General features: G+C 43.0%; 1 protein-coding gene across 6 annotated transcripts in view; it reads right to left on the reverse strand.

The window, feature by feature from the left end:
• Window positions 1-20,466, reverse strand: part of IFT122 (intraflagellar transport 122) — a 134,379-nt gene that overhangs the window by 101,890 nt on the left and 12,023 nt on the right. For all 6 annotated transcript variants that reach the window (XM_077116480.1, XM_077116479.1, XM_077116478.1 and 3 more), the window contains exon 2: window positions 15,613-15,679. In XM_077116480.1, the coding sequence (XP_076972595.1) occupies window positions 15,613-15,679 (67 nt within the window). The remainder of the gene's footprint in view (window positions 1-15,612; window positions 15,680-20,466) is intronic.

Below are 20,466 nucleotides of genomic sequence, written 5' to 3' on the forward strand. Positions count from 1 at the left end.
CAGGAAAGTCTTTCAACCTGCTGGGTCTCACCCTCAGGGACAACTGACTCAGGTGACTCCTTCCCCCTGGTAGGAAGTCAGTTTAGTCCGGGAAAACCCGGCTGGAGTCTATAATACCTACATAGACCCTCCTAAGGGTGGGGAGGGAAAAGGCACCATACAAGCAGGGCAAGAAACAAGAAAACAAGAATGGAAAAATTATCCTCTGTTAAACAAAACCTAAGCTAGAGGTTCAGAAAAAGCTGGACTGAAGGTCAAAGAACAGATAGACAACAAACTCATCTAGCAAGAAAACCCTAGGTAAGAGAAGTGAAAGCAATCTCCAGAATAAACTAATTAAGGAAATTAAATGTCTAGACACCAGTAAAAAATAACAAATCACACCAGGAAAATTGAAGATATGGCCCAGTCAAAGGAACAAACCAATAGTTCAAATGAGATACAAGAGCTGAAACAACTAATTCAGAATGTATGAACAGACATGGAAAACCTCATCAAAAACCAAATCAGTGAATTGAGGGAGGATATGAAGAAGGCAAGGAATGAACAAAAAGAAGAAATGGAAAGTCTGAAAAAACAAATCACGGAACTTATGGGGATGAAAGGTACAGTAGAAGAGATGAAAAAAACAATGGAAACCTACAATGTTGGATTTCAAGAGAAATTGGTTAGAATTAGTGAACTGGAGGATGGAACATCTGAAATCCGACAAGATACAGAAACTATAGGGAAAAAAATGGAAAAATATGAGCAGGGACTCAAGGAATTGAATAATATGAAGCGCACAAATATACATGTGGTGGGGGTCCCAGAAGGAGAAGAGAAGGGAAAAGGAGGAGAAAAACTAATGGAAGAAATTATCACTGAAAATTTCCCAACTCTTATGAAAGACCTAAAATTACAGATCCAAGAAGTGCAGCGTACCCCAAAGAGAATAGATCCAAACAGCTGTTCTGCAAGACACTTACTAGTCAGAATGTCAGAGGTCAAAGAGAAAGAGAGGATCTTGAAAGCAGCAAGAGAAAAACAATCCATCGCACACAAGGGAAACCCAATAAGACTATGTGTAGATTTCTCAGCAGAAACCATGGAGGCAAGAAGACAGTGGGATGATATATTTAAATTACTAAAAGAGAAAAACTGCCAACCAAGAATTCTATACCCAGCAAAATTGTCCTTCAAAAATGAGGGGGAAATTAAAACATTTTCAGACAAAAAATCACTGAGAGAATTTGTGACCAAGAGACCAGCTCTGCAAGAAATACTAAAGGGAGCACTAGAGTCAGATACGAAAAGACAGAAGAGAGAGGTGTGGAGAAGAGTGTAGAAAGAAGGAAAATTAGATATGATATATATAATACAAAAGGCAAAATGGTAGAGGAAAGTATTACCCAAACAGTAGTAACACTAAATGTTGATGGACTGAATTCCCCAATCAAAAGACATAGACTGGCAGAATGGATTAAAAAACAGGATCCTTCTATATGCTGTCTATAGGAAACACATCTAAGACCCAAAGATAAACATAGGTTGAAAGTGAAAGGTTGGGAAAAGATATTTCATGCAAATAACAAGCAGAAAAGAGCAGGAGTAGCTATACTAATATCTAACAAACTAGACTTCAAATGTAAAACAGTTAAAAGAGACAAAGAAGGCTACTATGTACTAATAAAAGGAACAATTCAATGTGAAGAAATAACAATCATAAATATTTATGCACCGAACCAGAATGCCCCAAATACATGAGGCAAACACTGCAAACACTGAAAACGGAAATAGACACATCTACCATAACAGTTGGAGACTTCAATTCCCCACTCTCATCAATGGACAGAACATCTAGACAGAGGATCAATAAAGAAACAGAGAATTTGAATATTACAATAAATGAGCTAGACTTAACAGACATTTATAGGACATTACACCCCACAACAGCAGGATACACCTTTTTCTCAAGCCCTCATGAATCATTCTCAAAGATAGACCATATGTTGGGTCACAAAGCAAGTCTCAACAAATTTAAAAAGATTGAAATCATACAAAACACCTTCTCAGATCATAAGGGAATGAAGTTGGAAATCAATAATAGGCAAAGCACCAGAAAATTCACAAATATGTGGAGGCTCCACAACACACTCTTAAACAACCAGTGGGTCAAGGAAGAAATTACAAGAGAAATCAGTAAATATCTCGAGGCAAATGAAAATGAAAACACAACATATCAAAACTTATGGAATGTAGCAAAGGCAGTGCTAAGAGGGACATTTATTGCCCTAAATGCCTATATATCAAAAAAGAAGAAAGGGCAAAAATACAGGAATTAACTGTCCATTTGGAAGAACTGGAGAAAGAACAGCAAACTAACCCCAAAGCAAGCAAAAGGAAGGACATAACAAAGATTAGAGCAGAAATAAATGAAATTGAGAACATGAAAACAATTGAGAAAATCAACAAAACCAGAAGTTGGTTCTGTGGGAAAATCAATAAGATTGATGGGCCCTTAGCAAGATTGACAAAAAGAAGAAGAGAGAGGATGCAAATAAATAAGATCAGAAATGGAAGAGGAGACATAACTGTGGCATATTTCTCAGGGATTGGAGCCTAGCCATACTTAAAAAATCTTTTTAATCATTTCTGTATTCTCTCCCTGCCTCTCATGTCTGTAGCCTAACTCACCGTTCCCTCTTCCCCCTCTTGTCGCAGACCGCCCATCTCCATAGCTTATCACAAAACCACAGGCCTTCCTGTTATTCTGTTCTTGCCTCAAGCCCTCTTCTACTGCCCTTGCCTAGCAACTACCTTTCAGCTTGTGTGATTGGCTCCCCGAACCCTCCACCCTCTCCCCTACTCCTCCCCCTGTGCAACTGTATATAACCTGAGCTCCCTGGAGCCTCAGGGTCTTCTGCGCACTTGGGCTCCTTCAGTACTTACAGCTTATACCATGTAATAATAAAGAAGCTTAGTTGTGGAGAGCCGCCTCCCGGGTCTGGCCTAGTGGACACGCTGCGGCCTGCTCTAGAGTTCCCCCCCGCCCATCGAGTGAGTCAAGATGGCGCCCGCATCCTGTTTCCGCGTATGACGCACGCGCCCACCAACCCTATCTTCCAATCACCTCTGTATACGTGGCACTAACCTATTGGGTTTGGGCACAGTATATAAGAGGTTACCCGGACAGGGTGGGGGGAGACGACCCATAGGGAGCCGTACCTGACGGCCGCATAGAGGTTGTTCCCCCGCGGGGTATTCTGTCCCGCGCGGAATTTGTAACAGAGCTTGCAAGCTTAGCTCCAGTAAAGGTCTGTGCTCACAACTGCAGCGTGTCTCGAACCCGTGTCTGTCACTTGAGTCGGTTTGTCTGCGTCTGTCTCTCTCTCCCTCCTGTTCCCTCCGCCGGCCGGGGACCAGAAGCTGAGCGAGACGGCGCCGGACAAGTGGTGGCCCGTACGGGGACCCTCCTCTCTCGACACCTCTTCTGCAAGGAGAGCCGTACTGTCTCTTCTTGAACTGAGAAGGACGTGCATCCTGAGCTCGCAGCGGACTTCCCGCGCCTGATCACCGCGAGAAGGTGAGTACTTCTTATTACGTGAGAGTTAAGGCCCGCGGGCTTTCAGGTAGCCCCGGGGACTCGGAAGAGCTCTCCGAGTGATTAAAGTACAGTGCCGACTGCAAACATGGGGCAGTCCGGAAGTTTACCTTTGTTAGCTCCCTTAAAGACCCTTTTAGCGGACGGCTCCTGTGAAAGTGAGCCGCCCACTTGTAAGCCGCCAGAGTCTGGCGCTAGTTCAGACGACTCTGACTCAGAGTCAGATGGTGACGAGGCCGAGAGTGCAGGCGCACCTCTGCTGATCGATCTGGGGGGGCTCCCGGTCTCGCCCCCGCTGCCCTCCGCCCCGCCCGCGCCTACCGCTGCGCCCCTAGAGACGCGGCGCCTTCCGGTGGATGGTAGGCAAGGGCTCCCTCGAGTGGCAGCATCAGGTAATTCCGTCTGCCCTCCATTGCGAGATCCGGAGCCCCCTGCAGGCTGGTCATGGGAAGGGCAGTTACAGCCGTACCCCCCGCCTGCGTACGCGAGCCCTCGAGACCTTACGTCACCAAGTGATGGAGGGAGACATTTCTGGAAATGGAACCCCTTTTCAGCCTTTAGACCTTTCGGTATGATGGGTGGTTACCAGCCGCTTAAGCCAGAACCAGTCTCAGAGACGTACCCGGTTATTATCAATCCCCAAGGTAATAACCAGTATGAGCCATATGATTACAAAGTTTTAAGGGAATTGAGGCAAGCTGTCCATCAGTATGGCCCCAATGCTCCTTTTACCTTGAATATGGTTGAAAACCTTTCCACCCTGAATCATACGCCCGCAGATATATATCAGCTGGCCCGTGCTTGCTTGCCCCAGGGCCGATACATAGATTGGAAAGCATGGTTCGAAGAGTTAGCGGAGGAGCAAGCTGCGAAAAACGCAGCGGGGAGACATGGCGGATGGAATGCAGATATGCTATTGGGGAAAGGTGCCCACTCCCAGAATCAAACAGGGTTCCCTCAAGAAGTCTACGCCCAGATTTTCCGTTGTTTCGTAGGAGCCTGGAAAAAGCTGACAGGTGAGGGAGAGGCTCAAGCCTCACTCAGCAACATACATCAGGGCCCCACAGAACCCTTCGTGGATTTTGTAGCCAAAATGCAAACTGCGGCTGAGAGAATTTTCTCAGATCCAGGAGTGGCAGAGACTGTAGTTAAACAAATGATATTTGAGCAGTGCAACAAGGAATGTAAAGTTATCCTAGCACAAAACAGAGGAAAAAACCTGACGGAATGGGTTCGGCTCTGCAGAGATGCTGGTAGCCCGTTAACTAATGCAGGTCTAGCTGCCATGCTAGCCAGCTCCTTACAAGTAGCTGCAAAGAAATCCAAAGACCTAGGAACAAAGCCAAGAGGATGTTATCATTGTGGCCAGTTGGGACACATTAAGAGAAACTGTCCCAATAAAGGCCAACCACCTGCCACTCAACAGTTTGGTAGACCATATGCGGCAACCAGGCTATGTGGCCGTTGCCACAAGGGACCCCATCGCGCAGAAGACTGTAGGTCAGCCTTCAATGCGCAGGGTGTGCGCCTTTCTGGCCGTCCTGAACAGGACCCAAAAAACGGGCAGAGGGGGTCCACCCTTTCGGTGGACCCCCCTGCATGCCATCCGGCGACACAACACCCGTCCAAATTCGCGCATCCCCTGGATCAGCAGGACTGGACCTCTGTGCCACCTCCAGACTCGTACTGACCCCCTCCATGGGTGTCCAGTTGATAGGGACCTCCTTTAAAGGGCCCTTACCAACGAAGACTGTTGGGCTCATAATAGGGAGGGCATCCACAGCCCTGAAAGGACTAACAGTCATACCAGGCGTTGTAGATTCAGATTTCACAGGTTACGCCCAAATTATGGTACAATCTCAGCAAGGTACTCTGGTCATTGCAAAAGGTGATAAGCTGGCACAGCTCTTGCTCTTACCCAGCTTACATACATTCTTTCCGAGTAGACCCAGACAGAGAAGAGATAAGGGATTTGGGTCTTCTGGAGAAGTTTTTGAGGGCCTCCATATGTCTCTGGAGTCTCGACCCATGCTGACTATTAAGGTACAAGGCAGATCCTTCCTGGGCCTGCTAGATACCGGGGCCGATCGATCAATTATAAGACAACAAGACTGGCCCTCCACCTGGCCGACGTGCAAGGCGGAGGACACCATTAGAGGAATAGGCCAGGTCTCAGCACCCATGCTGAGTGCCACTGCCCTCCACTGGGCAGATGAGGAAGGACATCAAGGTAGTTTTCAGCCTTATGTATTAGCCCTGCCCGTTTCCCTGTGGGGAAGAGACATTCTAACCCAGATGGACGTTACCTTGACCAGTGGCTGCTCTCCAACTTCTAAGCGCTTGTTAAAAGGAATGGGATATGTCCCCGGCAAAGGCTTAGGAGCCTCATTGCACGGGCGCGCAAGGCCTATACAAGCTGTCTCCAATTCTGACAGACGAGGCCTGGGTTTTTCCTAGGGGCCACTGAGGAGAGATTCCCACCCACACCTATAAAACTAAGGTGGAAAACTAAGACTCCAGTCTGGGTGCCTCAGTGGCCCTTATCACAGGAAAAACTCTCAGCATTACACACTCTAGTGTCAGATCAGCTAAAAAAGGGCCACATCATTCCCTCCACATCACCTTGGAACACCCCTATTTTTGTCATAAAGAAAAAATCAGGCAGATGGAGATTGTTACATGATTTAAGAGCCATTAATAATTGCATGGAGTCCTTAGGACCTGTTCAGATGGGGTTGCCCCTTCTCTCAGCTCTGCCAGAGCATTGGTCTATTTTCATCTTAGACATCAAAGACTGCTTCTTCTCTATCCCACTTCACCCTGAGGATACCCCAAAATTTGCTTTTACTGTGCCCTCTCTAAATCAAGAGGAGCCCTGTCACCGTTTTGAGTGGACAGTCCTGCCCCAGGGCATGACTAATAGCCCTACCATGTGCCAACTGTATGTTGCTACAAAGCTGGCCGATACTCGGCGACAGTTCCCCCAAGCAAAAATCCTTCATTATATGGATGACATCCTGCTGACTCATGAAGATACAGATCTCCTTGAGACAGTTCTGTCACACCTAGTCCTTACACTTAGAAAAGCCCACTTAGAAGTAGCCCCTGAAAAGATCCAAATGACAGAGATCGCCACCTTCCTGGGGACCAAACTTACGCCTACTCATGTCTCCCCCCAAAAGGTGTCTCTCAGGCTAGATAACATACACACCCTCAATGACTTGCAAAAACTCATGGGGGATATAAATTGGATTCGCCCGTATCTAAAATTACCCAATGCCGAATTAATGCCTTTATTTAACTTACTAAAAGGAGATTCGAACATAACTTCGCCCCGGCACTTCACCCCCGAGGCGAGGCAAGCACTATACCGAGTAGAACAGGCACTCAGCAGCGCCGCTTTAAAGAGAATAAATCCCGACGAGTCTTTTGAAGCCTGCCTGCTGCCAACAGAGTCACAGCCCATGGCGGTGCTGTGGCAACAAGGACCATTACTCTGGATCCATCCCGGAGTTTCTCCAAAAAAGATTTTAGAGCATTACCCTACCGCAGTTGCAGAACTAGCCCTAGAAGCCATCAAGAAGGCCATACAACATTTTGGCCAACCACCCAAAAACCTCAGGGTGCCTTACTCTCTCCAGCAAATTGAAGTACTTACCAGGTGCATAGATCAATGGGCCGTTCTCCGGTGCACCTTTTTGGGATGTATTGACAGTCAATACCCTAAAGACCCCCTCTTACAATTTGTTACCCGACATCCAATGATCTTTCCCAAAGTGACTTCGCCTAAGCCACTAGCGAGCGCCCTCACCGTGTACACGGATGGCTCCAGCTCCGGTACAGGGGCGTATTGTGTGGAAGGGGACACTCCCAAAACAGTATTTTTTCAACCACAAAAACCTCAGTGGGTTGAATTGCAAGTCATTATTACAGTCCTGAAAGAGTTTCCTGGCCCCCTGAATATTATCTCTGATTCCATTTATGTCGTAAATTCTCTACAAATTTTAGAAACTGTGGGCATTATAAAATGTTCCTCCACAGTGAGCACATTCTTTCTCGAGCTTCAAGAGACAATACGTGCTAGACAACATCCCTTTTACACAACTCATATTAGGGCCCATACAGGCCTGCCTGGTCCCATGACACAAGGAAATCACATAGTAGATGTGGCCACTCGACAGCCACACGTCTTCCCCGCGCTGACACCATATCAGCAAGCCCGAGAGTTCCATGCCAAATTTCATATCAATGCAGGTACCCTAGCTAAGCGGTTTAGTATTCCGCGTGCAGCGGCTAGAGATATAGTCCGAGCCTGCAGGGATTGTGCAGAACAAAGAGCAGTCCCTTCGGTTGGAGTTAACCCTAAGGGCCTCATCCCAGGAGACATTTGGCAAATGGATGTCACTCATCATTCAGAGTATGGTAAAATTAAATACCTGCATGTGTCAGTAGACACATGTTCTCAGATATTATTTGCCTCTGCTGAGACAGGAGAAAAAGTCCACCAAGTCATTGCACACTGCCTTGCCGCTTGGGCAGCGTGGGGTAAGCCAAAAATATTAAAGACAGATAATGGACCTGCTTACACCAGTAGAACCTTCCAAAAATTTTGTGATAATATGGAAGTACAATTAAAACATGGCATCCCTTACAACCCTCAAGGACAAGGAGTCATTGAGAGAGCTCACAGGTCTCTCAAAGACTTACTAAAGAAACAGAAAGGGGGAATAGGTCACGGCCTGTCCCCAAAGGCTCAACTGTCTATAGCCTTGTTTACGTACAATTTTTTAAATGAAAATTCACAGGGAATGACACCTGCCCTTCAACACACCACTCCGAGTCCTCCACATAGAGGTCTAGTCCGATGGAAGGATGTCCTGTCGGGACAGTGGCAAGGCCCTGACCCCGTGCTCAGCTGGGCCAGAGGCTCTGTTTGTGTTTTTCCCCAGGAGCCAGGACGTCAACCAGTGTGGGTTCCGGAAAGACTGGTGAGAACCGTGACATCGCCCGAGGAGGCCACGGAGCTGTTGCCCAAAAAACCAACAAGCCTTCAACCTGAACCATCAGATCAGGCCTCCAACTCTGCTGATGACGGCGGCGACTGACGAGATGGCAACGAAAACGCCGGTCACCCTTCGACTGTTTAGAAGGGAGGACCAGTTTTAATACCCCCCGCTCTCCCAACAGGTGGAATCAGACCTTAAAGTGCTTGGGAAGATCAAGTTAACCCCCGTTGCCTTCGACCTTTCCAAACTGGGCGAGACTGTACAAAGTCTGTGGAACCGAGTCACCTCTTGGTTCTCTTGGCCCAATTTGACTACTTGGATTCTCGTAGCGGTGGGACTATTAGTGGGATTAGTCACTGTTAAATGCTTGTTAGAACGCTTGTTCCAGACACAGCAGCAATTGCGTGTTACTACCATGTTGGCTATGTCACTCGCCCCTGGTGCTCCTGACAACGACCGCCCTGCTGCCCAGTCCCCCATTTCACCGTATGACCCATCCCGGCCACTCAGGGCGGGACGCTCGAAAGCAAGACCCGCTGCAAGGCCCATGGCTGTGTCCCGGGTATAAAAGGCAGCACCAGCAGTCATAATTTTGGTCGTAGGCTGATCTCTTAGGCGAAGTCGCAGTCCTGGCCAGACTAGACTCCAGCCATTGCACAGAGACACCTAGCGACACTCTCGATTCTGGTTGCCGCTCTCCTGCCCCCCCTCATAACCCAGTTGCGAGGCGAAGCACTGCAGGGAGAGTCACGTGGTTTCCAGCTCACGGGCTCTCCGGTCTCTATATGAGGTGGCATTCTGGTTGGTGCCTAGCAAGCCTAGTCCAGACTCCCCAAAGCACCAAAACATGTAGTGGGCCACTCAGGCCCACGGGAGCACACTCATCAATGGAGACACTGGGTCAAAATAAATAAAAAAAGGGGAGAATGTGGAGAGCCGCCTCCCGGGTCTGGCCTAGTGGACACGCTGCGGCCTGCTCTAGAGTTCCCCCCCGCCCATCGAGTGAGTCAAGATGGCGCCCGCATCCTGTTTCCGCGTATGACGCACGCGCCCACCAACCCTATCTTCCAATCACCTCTGTATACGTGGCACTAACCTATTGGGTTTGGGCACAGTATATAAGAGGTTACCCGGACAGGGTGGGGGGAGACGACCCATAGGGAGCCGTACCTGACGGCCGCATAGAGGTTGTTCCCCCGCGGGGTATTCTGTCCCGCGCGGAATTTGTAACAGAGCTTGCAAGCTTAGCTCCAGTAAAGGTCTGTGCTCACAACTGCAGCGTGTCTCGAACCCGTGTCTGTCACTTGAGTCGGTTTGTCTGCGTCTGTCTCTCTCTCCCTCCTGTTCCCTCCGCCGGCCGGGGACCAGAAGCTGAGCGAGACGGCGCCGGACACTTAGTGCTGATCAATTGGCCTCCGGCTCAAGTCCTTTAGTCCCCTAGCTGAGACGGCTAGGCTCTGCTTACCCAGGTTTGTTCCCTGCGAGCTCGCCCCCTAACTCACCCAGTGCTCCAGTCGCGGGGCAGCCCGACTGAAGCTTATCCCGGCACATAACCACTGACCTCACAGAAATAAACGGGGTAATAACAGAATACTATGAATAACTTTATGCAAATAAATACAACAATGTAGATGAAATGGACAACTTCCTAGAAAGGCATGAACAACCAACTTTGACTCAAGATGAAAGAGAGGACCTCAACAAACCAATCACAAGTAAAGAAATTGAATCAGTCATTAAAAAGCTTCCCAAAAAAGAAAAGTCCAGGACCAGATGGCTTCACATGTGAATTCTACCAAATATTCCAGAAAGAATTAGTACCAATCCTGCTCAAACTCTTCAAAAAAATTGAAGTGGAGGGAAAGCTACCTAATTCATTCTATGAAGCCAACATCACCCTCATACCAAAACCAGGCAAAGATATTACAAAAAAAGAAAACTACAGAACAATCTCTCTAATGAATATAGATGCAAAAATCCTCAACAAAATTCTAGCAAATCGAATCCAGCAACACATTAAAAGAATTATACATCATGACCAAGTAGGATTCATCCCAGGTATGCAAGGATGGTTCAACATAAGAAAATCAATTAATGTAATACACCATATCAACAAATCAAAGCAGAAAAATCACATGATCATCTCAATTGATGCAGAGAAGGCATTTGACAAGATTCAACATCCTTTCCTGTTGAAAACACTTCAAAGGATAGGAATACAAGGGAACTTCCTTAAATTGATAACGGGAACATATGAAAAACCCACAACTAATATTGTCCTCAATGGGGAAAAACTGAAAACTTTCCCCCTAAGATCAGGAACAAGACAAGGATGTCCACTATCACCACTGTTATTCACCATTGTGTGGGAAGTTCTAGCCAGAGCAATTAGACAAGAAAAAGAAATACAAGGCATCAAAATTGGAAAGGAAGAAGTAAAACTATCACTGTTTGCAGATGATATGATACTATATGTCGAAAACCCGGAAAAATCCACAGCAAAACTACTAGAGCTAATAAACAAGTACAGCAAAGTGGCAGGTTACAAGATCAATATTCAAAAAATCTGTAGTGTTTCTATACACTAGTAATGAACAATCTGAGGGGGAAATCAAGAAACGAATTCCATTTACATTTGCAACTAAAAGAATAAAATACTTAGGAATAAATTTAACTAAAGAGACAAAAGACCTATACAAAGAAAACTACAAAAAACTGTTAAAAGAAATCACAGAAGCCCTAAATAGATAGAAGGGCATACTGTGTTCATGGATTGGAAGACTAAATACAGTTAAGATGTCAATTCTACCTAAAGTGATTTACAGATTCAATGCAATACCAATCAAAATCCCAACAACTTACTTTTCAGAAATAGAAAAACCAATAAGCAAATTTATCTGGAAGGGCAGGGTGCCCCGAATTGCTAAAAGTATCTTGAGGAAAAAAAAACGAAGCTGGAGGTCTCACGCTGCCTGACTTTAAGGCACATTATGAAGCTACAGTGGTCAAAACAGCATGGTACTGGCATAAAGATAGAGATATTGACCAATGGAATCGAATAGAGTGTTCAGACATAGACCCTCTCATCTATGGACATTTGATCTTTCATAAGGCAGTCGAGCCAACTCACCTGGGACAGAACAGTCTCTTCAATAAATGGTGCCTAGAGAACTGGATATCCATATGCAAAAGAATGAAAGAGGACCCGTATCTCACGCCCTATACAAAAGTTAACTCAAAATGGATCAAAGATCTAAACATCAGGTCTAAGACCATAAAACAGTTAGAGGAAAATGTAGGGAAATATCTTATAAATCTTATAATTGGAGGTGGTTTTATAGACCTTACACCTAAAGCAAGAGCACTAAAGAAAGAAAGAAAGAAATGGGAACTCCTCAAAATTAAACAGCTTTGTGCATCAAAGAATTTCATCAAGAAAGTAAAAAGACAGCCTACATAATGGGAGACAATATTTGGAAACGACATATCAGATAAAGGTCTAGTATCCAGAATTTATAAAGAGATTGTTCAACTCAATAACAAAAAGACAGCCAATCCAATTACAAAATGGGAAAAAGACTTGAACAGACAACTCTCAGAAGAGGAAATACAAATGGCCAAAAGGAACATGAAGAGATGTTCAACGTCCCTGGCCATTAGAGAAATGCAAATCAAAACCACAATGAGATATCATCTCACACCCACCAGAATGGCCATTATCAACAAAACAGAAAAGGATAAGTGCTGGAGAGGATGTGGAGAAAGAGGCACACTTATTCACTGTTGGTGGGAATGTCAAATGGTGTAACCACTGTGGAAGGCAGTTTGGCGGTTCCTCAAAAAGCTGAATATAGAATTGCCATATGACCCAGCAATACCATTGCTAGGTATCTATTTAGAGGACATAAGGGCAAAGACAAACGGACATTTGCACACCAATGTTTATAGCAGCATTATTTACAATTGCAAGGAGATGGAAACAGTCAAAATGTCCATCAACAGACGTGTGGCTAAACAAACTATGGTATATACATACGATGGAATATTCTGCAGCTTTAAGACAGAATAAACTTATGAAATATGTAACAACAGGGATGGACCTTGAGAACATTATGCTGAGTGACACTAGCCAAAAACTAAAGGACAAATACTATATGGTCTCATTGATATGAACTGATATTAGTGAATAAACTTGGAATATTTTGTTCATAACAGAGACCATCAGGAGATAGAAATAGGGTAAGATATTGGGTAATTGGAGCTGAAGGGATACAGACTGTGCAACAGGACTGGATACAAAAACTCAGAAATGGACAGCACAATACTACCTAACTGCAATGTAATTATGTTAAAACACTGAATGAAGCTGCATGTGAGAATGATAGAGTGAGGAGGGCTGGGGACATAAATGAAATCAGAAAGAAAGATAGATGTTAAAGATTGAGATGGTATAATCTAGGAATGCCTAGAGTGTATAATAATAGTGAAATGTACAAGGTACAATTTTAAAAATGTTTTTGCATGAGGAAGAACAAAGGAATGTCATTATTGCAGGGTACTGAAAATAGATGGTAATTAATATTTTAATGTGTCACCTTCTGTGTGAGACTAAAGCAAAAAATGTTTATTTGTTACAGAATTTATATTTTGACTAGTGCATTTCCTAATATAACTTATGTAGATAGTTTGAATGCCGTAAGTACTTGGAATCTCAAGTAGGACATGAGATTTTGCTGGTTTGTCCAGAGTGATGCCCCAATGAATCCCAGAGTGATTCGATCAGTGAGTGGAAAAGTAGCTGCAAAGCCCCCTTTGAGAACGGGGAGAAATTCAACTTCCCCAAGTTGAATTCTTGATATTCTCACAAGCAGTGTGGACAACCAAAGCTATAGGCAGAGCCCCCAGTCTTGGGGTTTGTTCATATGAAACGTAACCCCGCAAAGGATAGGTCAAGTCTACTTAAAATTTAGGCCTAAGAGTCACCCCCAAGAGAGCCTCTTTTGTTGCTCAGATGTGGCCCCTCTCTCCAGCCAACACAATGAGCAGTCTCACCACCCTCCCCCTCTCTATGTGGGACGTGACTCCAGGGGTGTGGACCTTCCTGGCAATGTGGGACAGAGATCTTGGAATGAATGGAGACTCAGCATCAAGGGATTGAGAAAAACCCTAGAATGAGCTGAGACCTAGCATCAAGGGATTGAGAAAATCTTCTCGACCAAAAGGGAGAAAAGGGAAATGAGACAAAGTGTCAATGGCTGAGAGATTCCAAACAGAGTCGAGAGGTTATCCTGGAGGTTATTCTTATGCATCAAGTAGATATCATCTTGTTATTCAAGATGTAATGGAGAGGCTAGAGGGAACTGCCTGAAAATGTAGAGCTGTGTTCCAGTAGCCATGTTTTTTGAGGATGATTGAATAATGGTACAGCTGTCACAATGTGACTGTGTGATTGTGAAAACCTTGTGTCTGATGCTCCTTTTATCTACCTTGTCAACAGATCAGTTAGAACATATGGAATAAAAATAAATAATAGGGGGAACAAATGCTAAAATAAATTTAGTTTAAATGCTAGTGATCAATGAAAGCAAGGGGTAAGGGGTATGGTAGGCATAATCTTTTTTTTTTCTTTCCTGTGTTCATTTTATTTCTTTTTCTATTGTCTTTTTATTTCTTTTTCTGAATTAATGCAAATGTTCTAAGAAATGATGAATATGCAACTAAGTGATGATATTGTGAATTATTGATTATGTATATTGTTTTACTTTGTTTCTTTATTTTTTTAATTAATAAATAAATTTTAAAAAATCTATTTCAAAAAAAAAATTGCACTGAGAAGACAAAAAGAGTATGACATAAAGCTGAGTAGCCTAAGAAGTGGAAGTCCCAATTCTGTATTCCATGTGACCAGCAACATGACATTAATGCTTGAGAAAGAAAGTTGGAATTTTACTACAAACTTCACTCATTCTTACCTGAATTTGGATATATGCCCAATCAAGGCAGGACCTCCTAAATAAGGCCAGTACATAAAAAGAGGTAACTACAACATGATTAAGCTTTAGTACTAGGCCTGCCCCTTAATATCAGTCTCACAGAGATGTCTTGCATTTGCAACCAAGAGTTTGAAAGTCACAGACTTGGGTTCTGAGTTTACAAATAGGAGGGAGTTAGAAAACCCAGCAGTAAATATGGATTAAAGCTATTTTATAGCTGTGCAGCATCTATACAAAGGTGGAGATTTAAAAAACACACCATCTGAAAAAATCAAGGTGAAATCCTTCCGAAAGGCTAGACTGTTAGAAAAGATAACTTATGAAGAAAAATTAAAAGGATCTGGATTATTTACCCTGGAAAGAATGAGTCTGCAGAACAATTTAGTCATGGTTTTAAGATTATGCAGTTACTATACAGAGGCTGGAGATAGTCTGCATATCTAAAGACTACAAAGCTAGAGGAAGTGGATTTACGCAGGAGGAAAGAGAGATAATATAAAGGCTTTTAGGTCAAACATAAAGAGTTTCCTGAAAGTTACTTTTATACACTGGGATAAGTTTCAGACGGAGCTTTTGTTCTTTGAAAATATGAAAAATAGGACAGCATCCATATGGAATTATTTAGGTAGAGGCCAATGCCTAAAATTTGGGGTCAGGTTATCTCACTGCTCATGGAGGAAGCACTGTTAATCCTGTTGCTTGCATTTTTCAGGGGGACAAAATGACAAAATGTGAACTGACACCAGCCCAGTTTCAAAGGCATTTGATGAATTGTTTTCAGCTCTTTCATGGGTGTCTCAAAGTAAAAGGAAAGATTAATGACTCCAATGAAGGTATTGTTCACAAATTCCTACATGATGGACAGTTTACATACCTGTTTTAAATAGCCCATTTCCTTCCCCCATTAAAAAGTAAAGACCAGTTTTCTGCCCCAGCTTTTCTTATCTCAAAAAAAAGGTCAAATTTCAGAGTACTTATAAGGCGGAGGGGGAAAAAAGCACTTAAAAAGGAAACTCATACAAAATCCTACCAGTAATCTGTTTCCTGCAGCCAAAATCAGTTGGGTTCCATCGGGCTTAAATGCGAGGTCATATATACTAAACAGGAGACAAGACAAGACAAAAGGACAATTAGGAACCAAAATGATGAGGTCTGCTAATGGGCAGAAAGCAAACGTTATTTCCTTACGAAACAGTGCTTATGCATCAGGGAGAAAAATAATGGCTAAGAATTGCATTTGGTTGCAAAGTCTATTCCCTCACCACACTTTGGCAGCCCATTCGATCACAAGCCACAAAGGGGTTAGTTCTATGTCTTAATTTCCTCTTGCCCAGAAGCCAGACGCCAAAAATGATTCAATGGGTAAACAGTTGAGGACACTAACTTTTCTAATAATACCTGAAAGGCTGGACAACTGGAGAAAACATGCGGGGGCTAGTTAATCCATATGCCTCTGAAAAAAAAGGTCATTTATTTTACTATTGCCACTTAATCACATACTTATTGTGCTAGGCCCCAGCTAAATCAAAATGAGGAAAATCACAGTCCCTTCCCACTCTCAGGTAAATTACAGTCCAGTGAGGAAGCATGAATTCCACACATTCACAAAGAACCATCAAAACCCATCACTTCCAAGGCATACATTTTTCCACATTTTAACACCTCTGATAGAACTGATGGCATGTCCATTTAATTGGCAGCTTTTTGCTTTCTTAATGTTACTTAAAATAATGGTATTTTATAATCAATGACCTCTTAGATTAGATAAAATACAGTATAATACTAGGATCATGGCTTTAGGAGATACATTAAAAACATATTACAGGATTTAAATGGTCTCTCAAACATTAGGGACTCCCAAGTTAATGGACCAAGCCCTTGATCATGAGGCTTGCTCCTTTTTTTTTTTTTTATTGTAAAGCCTTAACAAACATACATTCTTAACATTTAAACATTCCATATATGGTGCCCAATCAATGGCTCACAATATCATCACACAGTTGTGTATTCATCACCATGATTATTTTTTTGAACATTTGTATCAATCTAGCAAAAGAAATAAAAAAGAAAAAACTCATCATACTATATCCCTTACACCTCCCTCTCATTGACCACTAGTATTTCAATCTACTCAATTTATTTTAACATTTGTTAGCCCTATTATTTTTCATCCTTTTGTGTCTGGCTTTTTTGTTTTAATTGATAAAACAACATACAAACATAAACATTCTTAACATACAACCATTCCATAGATGATATACAACCAATGGTTCATAATATCATCACATAGTTGTGTATTCATCACCATGACCATTTTTTAGAACATGTACATCACTCCAGAAGAAAAAACTCACACATTCCATATCCCGTACCCCTCCCTCTCATTGACTAGTATTTCCATCTATCCCATTTATTTTGCCCTTTGTCCCCCCATTACTTATTTATTTATTTATCCATATTTTTTAGTCATCTGTTCACACCTTAGATAAAGGAAGCATCAGACACAAGGTTTCACAATCATACAATCACACTGTAAAAGCTATATCATTATACAATCATCTTTAAGAAACAAGGCTACTGGAACACACCTCTGCAGTTTCAGATACTTCCCTTTAGCCACTCCAATACACCATAAATCAAAAAGGGGGTATCTATATAATGTGTAAGAATAACCTCTAAGATAACCTCACAACTCTGAAATCTCTCAGCCACTGACACTTTATTTTGTCTCATGTCTCTCTTCCCCTTTTTGGTTGAGAAGGTTTTCTCAATTCCTTAATGCCAGGTCCTGGCTCATCCCAGGAATTCTATTCCACATTGCCAGGGAAATTTACAACCCTGGGAGTCATATCCCACGTAGGGGGGTAGGCAGTGAGTTCACTTGCCATGTCAGCATAAAGAGAGAGGCCACATCTAAGAAACAAAAGAGGTTCTCTGGGGGTGACTCTTAGGCCTAATTTTAAGTAGGCTTAGCCTATCCTTTGCCAGGATAAGTTTCATAGGGGCGAAACCCAAGATTGAGGACTCGGCTTATTGATTTGGTTGTCCCCATTGCTTATGAGAATATCAGAAATTCTCCAAATGGGGAAGTTGAATATTTCCCCCTTTCGCCCCATTTGCCCAAGGGGACTTTGCAGATACTTCTTTACTCACTGTCCAAATCACTCTGTTATTTATCAGGGCATCACACTAACCTGGACAAACCAATGAAATCTCATGCCCTATTCAAGATCCCATGTACTTATGGTGGTCAATTAAACTGACCATACAAGTTAAATTAGGAAATACACTACCCCAAATATATATTTTGCACCAAATAAACATCTCTCCCTTTAGTCTCACACAGAAGTTGAAATTTTAAAACATGGATGATGTCATCCTTTACCCAGTCTTCTGATATACCTTAGTCCTATCCAGATCAGTTTCATTCATATCTCAATGTCTGATTACTTCTTCAACTTTTTAAATAGTTCCTGAAGCTGAGGTGTCACATAAATACCCGAAGTTTCTGGGAAAGACCATGTTATATACAAACAGCTCAGTATCTGAGAATTTCGAATTAAGTTACGCCTCCTGAACATATGAGTGTTATAAGAGCTTACAATCTATGACCCTCTACAATATGCCCACACCTGATATCCCATGCTCTCAACTTTATTTAGTTCACTGAATTTTTATATTATAGTTAGTCTATATAATTGAGGCATGATAACATTTGTCTTTTTGTTCCTGACATTTCATCAACATAAAGCTCTTAAGGTTTATTCATCTAGTTGCATGCCTCACAATTTCATTCATTCTTGTGGCGCTCAGTAGTCCATTGTATGTATATGCCATAGTTTCCCTTCCATCTCTCAGTCACTGTACCCTTAGGCCCACCTCTACTCATTGTGGATCATGAACACTGCCACTAGAGACACCAGTGCGCAAATGTTCATTCATGTCCCTACACTCAGGTTCTCCAGGTATATACTGAGCAGCGGGGTTTCAGAATCATATGATAAACCCATCCCTAACCTCCTGTGGAACCACCACACTGCCCTCCAATGGGCTATTCCTCTCATTTCCCTACTGACAGTGAATAGGTACATCTCTTTCTATACATTTGCTCTAGCACTTGTTTCTCTCTATTCATTTTTAAGAAGTTTTATTCACACATCATACAATCCAGCCTAAGTGCATAGACATGCCTTTACCACCATACTCTAATTTTTGTAAAAGGTGTGACATATAGATCCTCTTTCATTCTTTTGCATGTGGATATCCAGTTGAAGAGGCTGTTCTGTCCCAGGTGAGTTAGCTTGACTGGTGAGGCTTTGTTCTAGTTTGCTAGCTGCCAGAATGCAATATACTAGAAATGGAATGGCTTTTAAAATGGGGAATTTAATAAGTTGCTAGTTTACAACTTATTAAATTACAACAAGTAATTTAACTTACAACAAGTTCTCAGGCTGAGAAAATGTCCCAGTTAAAACAAGTCTATAGAAATGTCCAATCAAAGGTATCCATCCAGGGAATGATACCTTGGTTCAAGAAGGCCGATGAAGTTCAGGGCTTCTCTCTCAAGTGAGAAGGCACATGGCAAACACAATCAGGGCTTCTCTCTCATCTGGAAAGGCACATGGCGAGCAAGGCGTCATCTGCTAGCTTTCTCTCCTGGTTTCCAGTTTCACGAAGCTCCCCAGGAGGCGTTTATCCTTCTTCATTTCCAAAGGTCGCTGGCTCATGGACTCTCTGCTTTGTGGTGCTGCAGCTTTCTCTGCTCTCCAAATCTCCTTTCATTTTCCAAAATGTTTCCTCTTTTACAGGACTCCAGAAACTTCTCAAGACCCACCCAAATGGGTGGAGACATGTCTTCACCTAATTCAGTTTAATAACCACGCTCGATTATATCACGTCTCCAGGGAGATGATCTAATTACAGTTTCAAACATACAATGCTGAATAGGGTTTAGAAGAAACGGCTGCCTTTTACAAAATGGGATTAGGATTAAAACATGGCTTTTCTAGGGTACATACATCATTTCAAACCAGAACAGGCTTGTTCTTATGAAACTTATTTCTGTAGTGGAGAAGCAAAGCCTACCTATAGTTATGCCTAAGACTAACTTCCAGAATACCTTTTTTGTTGCTCAGATGTGGCCTCTTTCTCTCACCCCAATTCTGCAAGTAAAATCATTACCCTCCCTCTACGTGGCACATGACATCCAGGGGTATAAGTCTCCTTGGCAGCATGGGACATGACTCCCAGGAATGAGCCTGGCCCTGTTACCATAGTATTGACAATGCCTTCCTGACTAAAAGGCAGAAAAGAAATGTAGCAAAATAAAGTATCAGTGGCTAAGAAAATTCAAGTATCATAGAGAGGCTATTCTGGAGGCCATTCTTATGCAAACTTCAGCTAGATATTGCTAATTGCCATGGTCGGCCAAACCCCAACCAACATCATTCCTGTTAACCCTAATGAACATCTATGGCTCTGTCTGAGATTCTACAAAAGTGTCATGCACAAAGATTACCTTCCCAAAACCTACAACCTTCAGCTGGGTCCCCAGGCCATCGAGATAAATCCTGAAACCCAGAGGGGCCAGCCTCTCCAAGAACATCAACTAGTTCCTTCCCCCTATCCCATATTATTGACACACCTTCCCAACATGAAAAAGTTAGAATGGGCATAGCCCAAATACCCCTAAAGATTGGGAGAAGGATCAAAGGAGGAGGAGGAGTTATAACAGAGAAGATAGGATTTAACAAAGGAGTATGATTGCTGAATCATTATATTGATATTTCTTTATTGTCCAGTGAGGGTAGAGAAGCTAGCAGGAAAAACTAAAATTGTGGAACTGTAACCCATACCAAACTCTGAAATCTGTTCTATAAGTAGT

Source organism: Tamandua tetradactyla, chromosome 9 (assembly GCF_023851605.1).
Source record: "Tamandua tetradactyla isolate mTamTet1 chromosome 9, mTamTet1.pri, whole genome shotgun sequence".
NCBI lineage: Eukaryota > Metazoa > Chordata > Mammalia > Pilosa > Myrmecophagidae > Tamandua > Tamandua tetradactyla.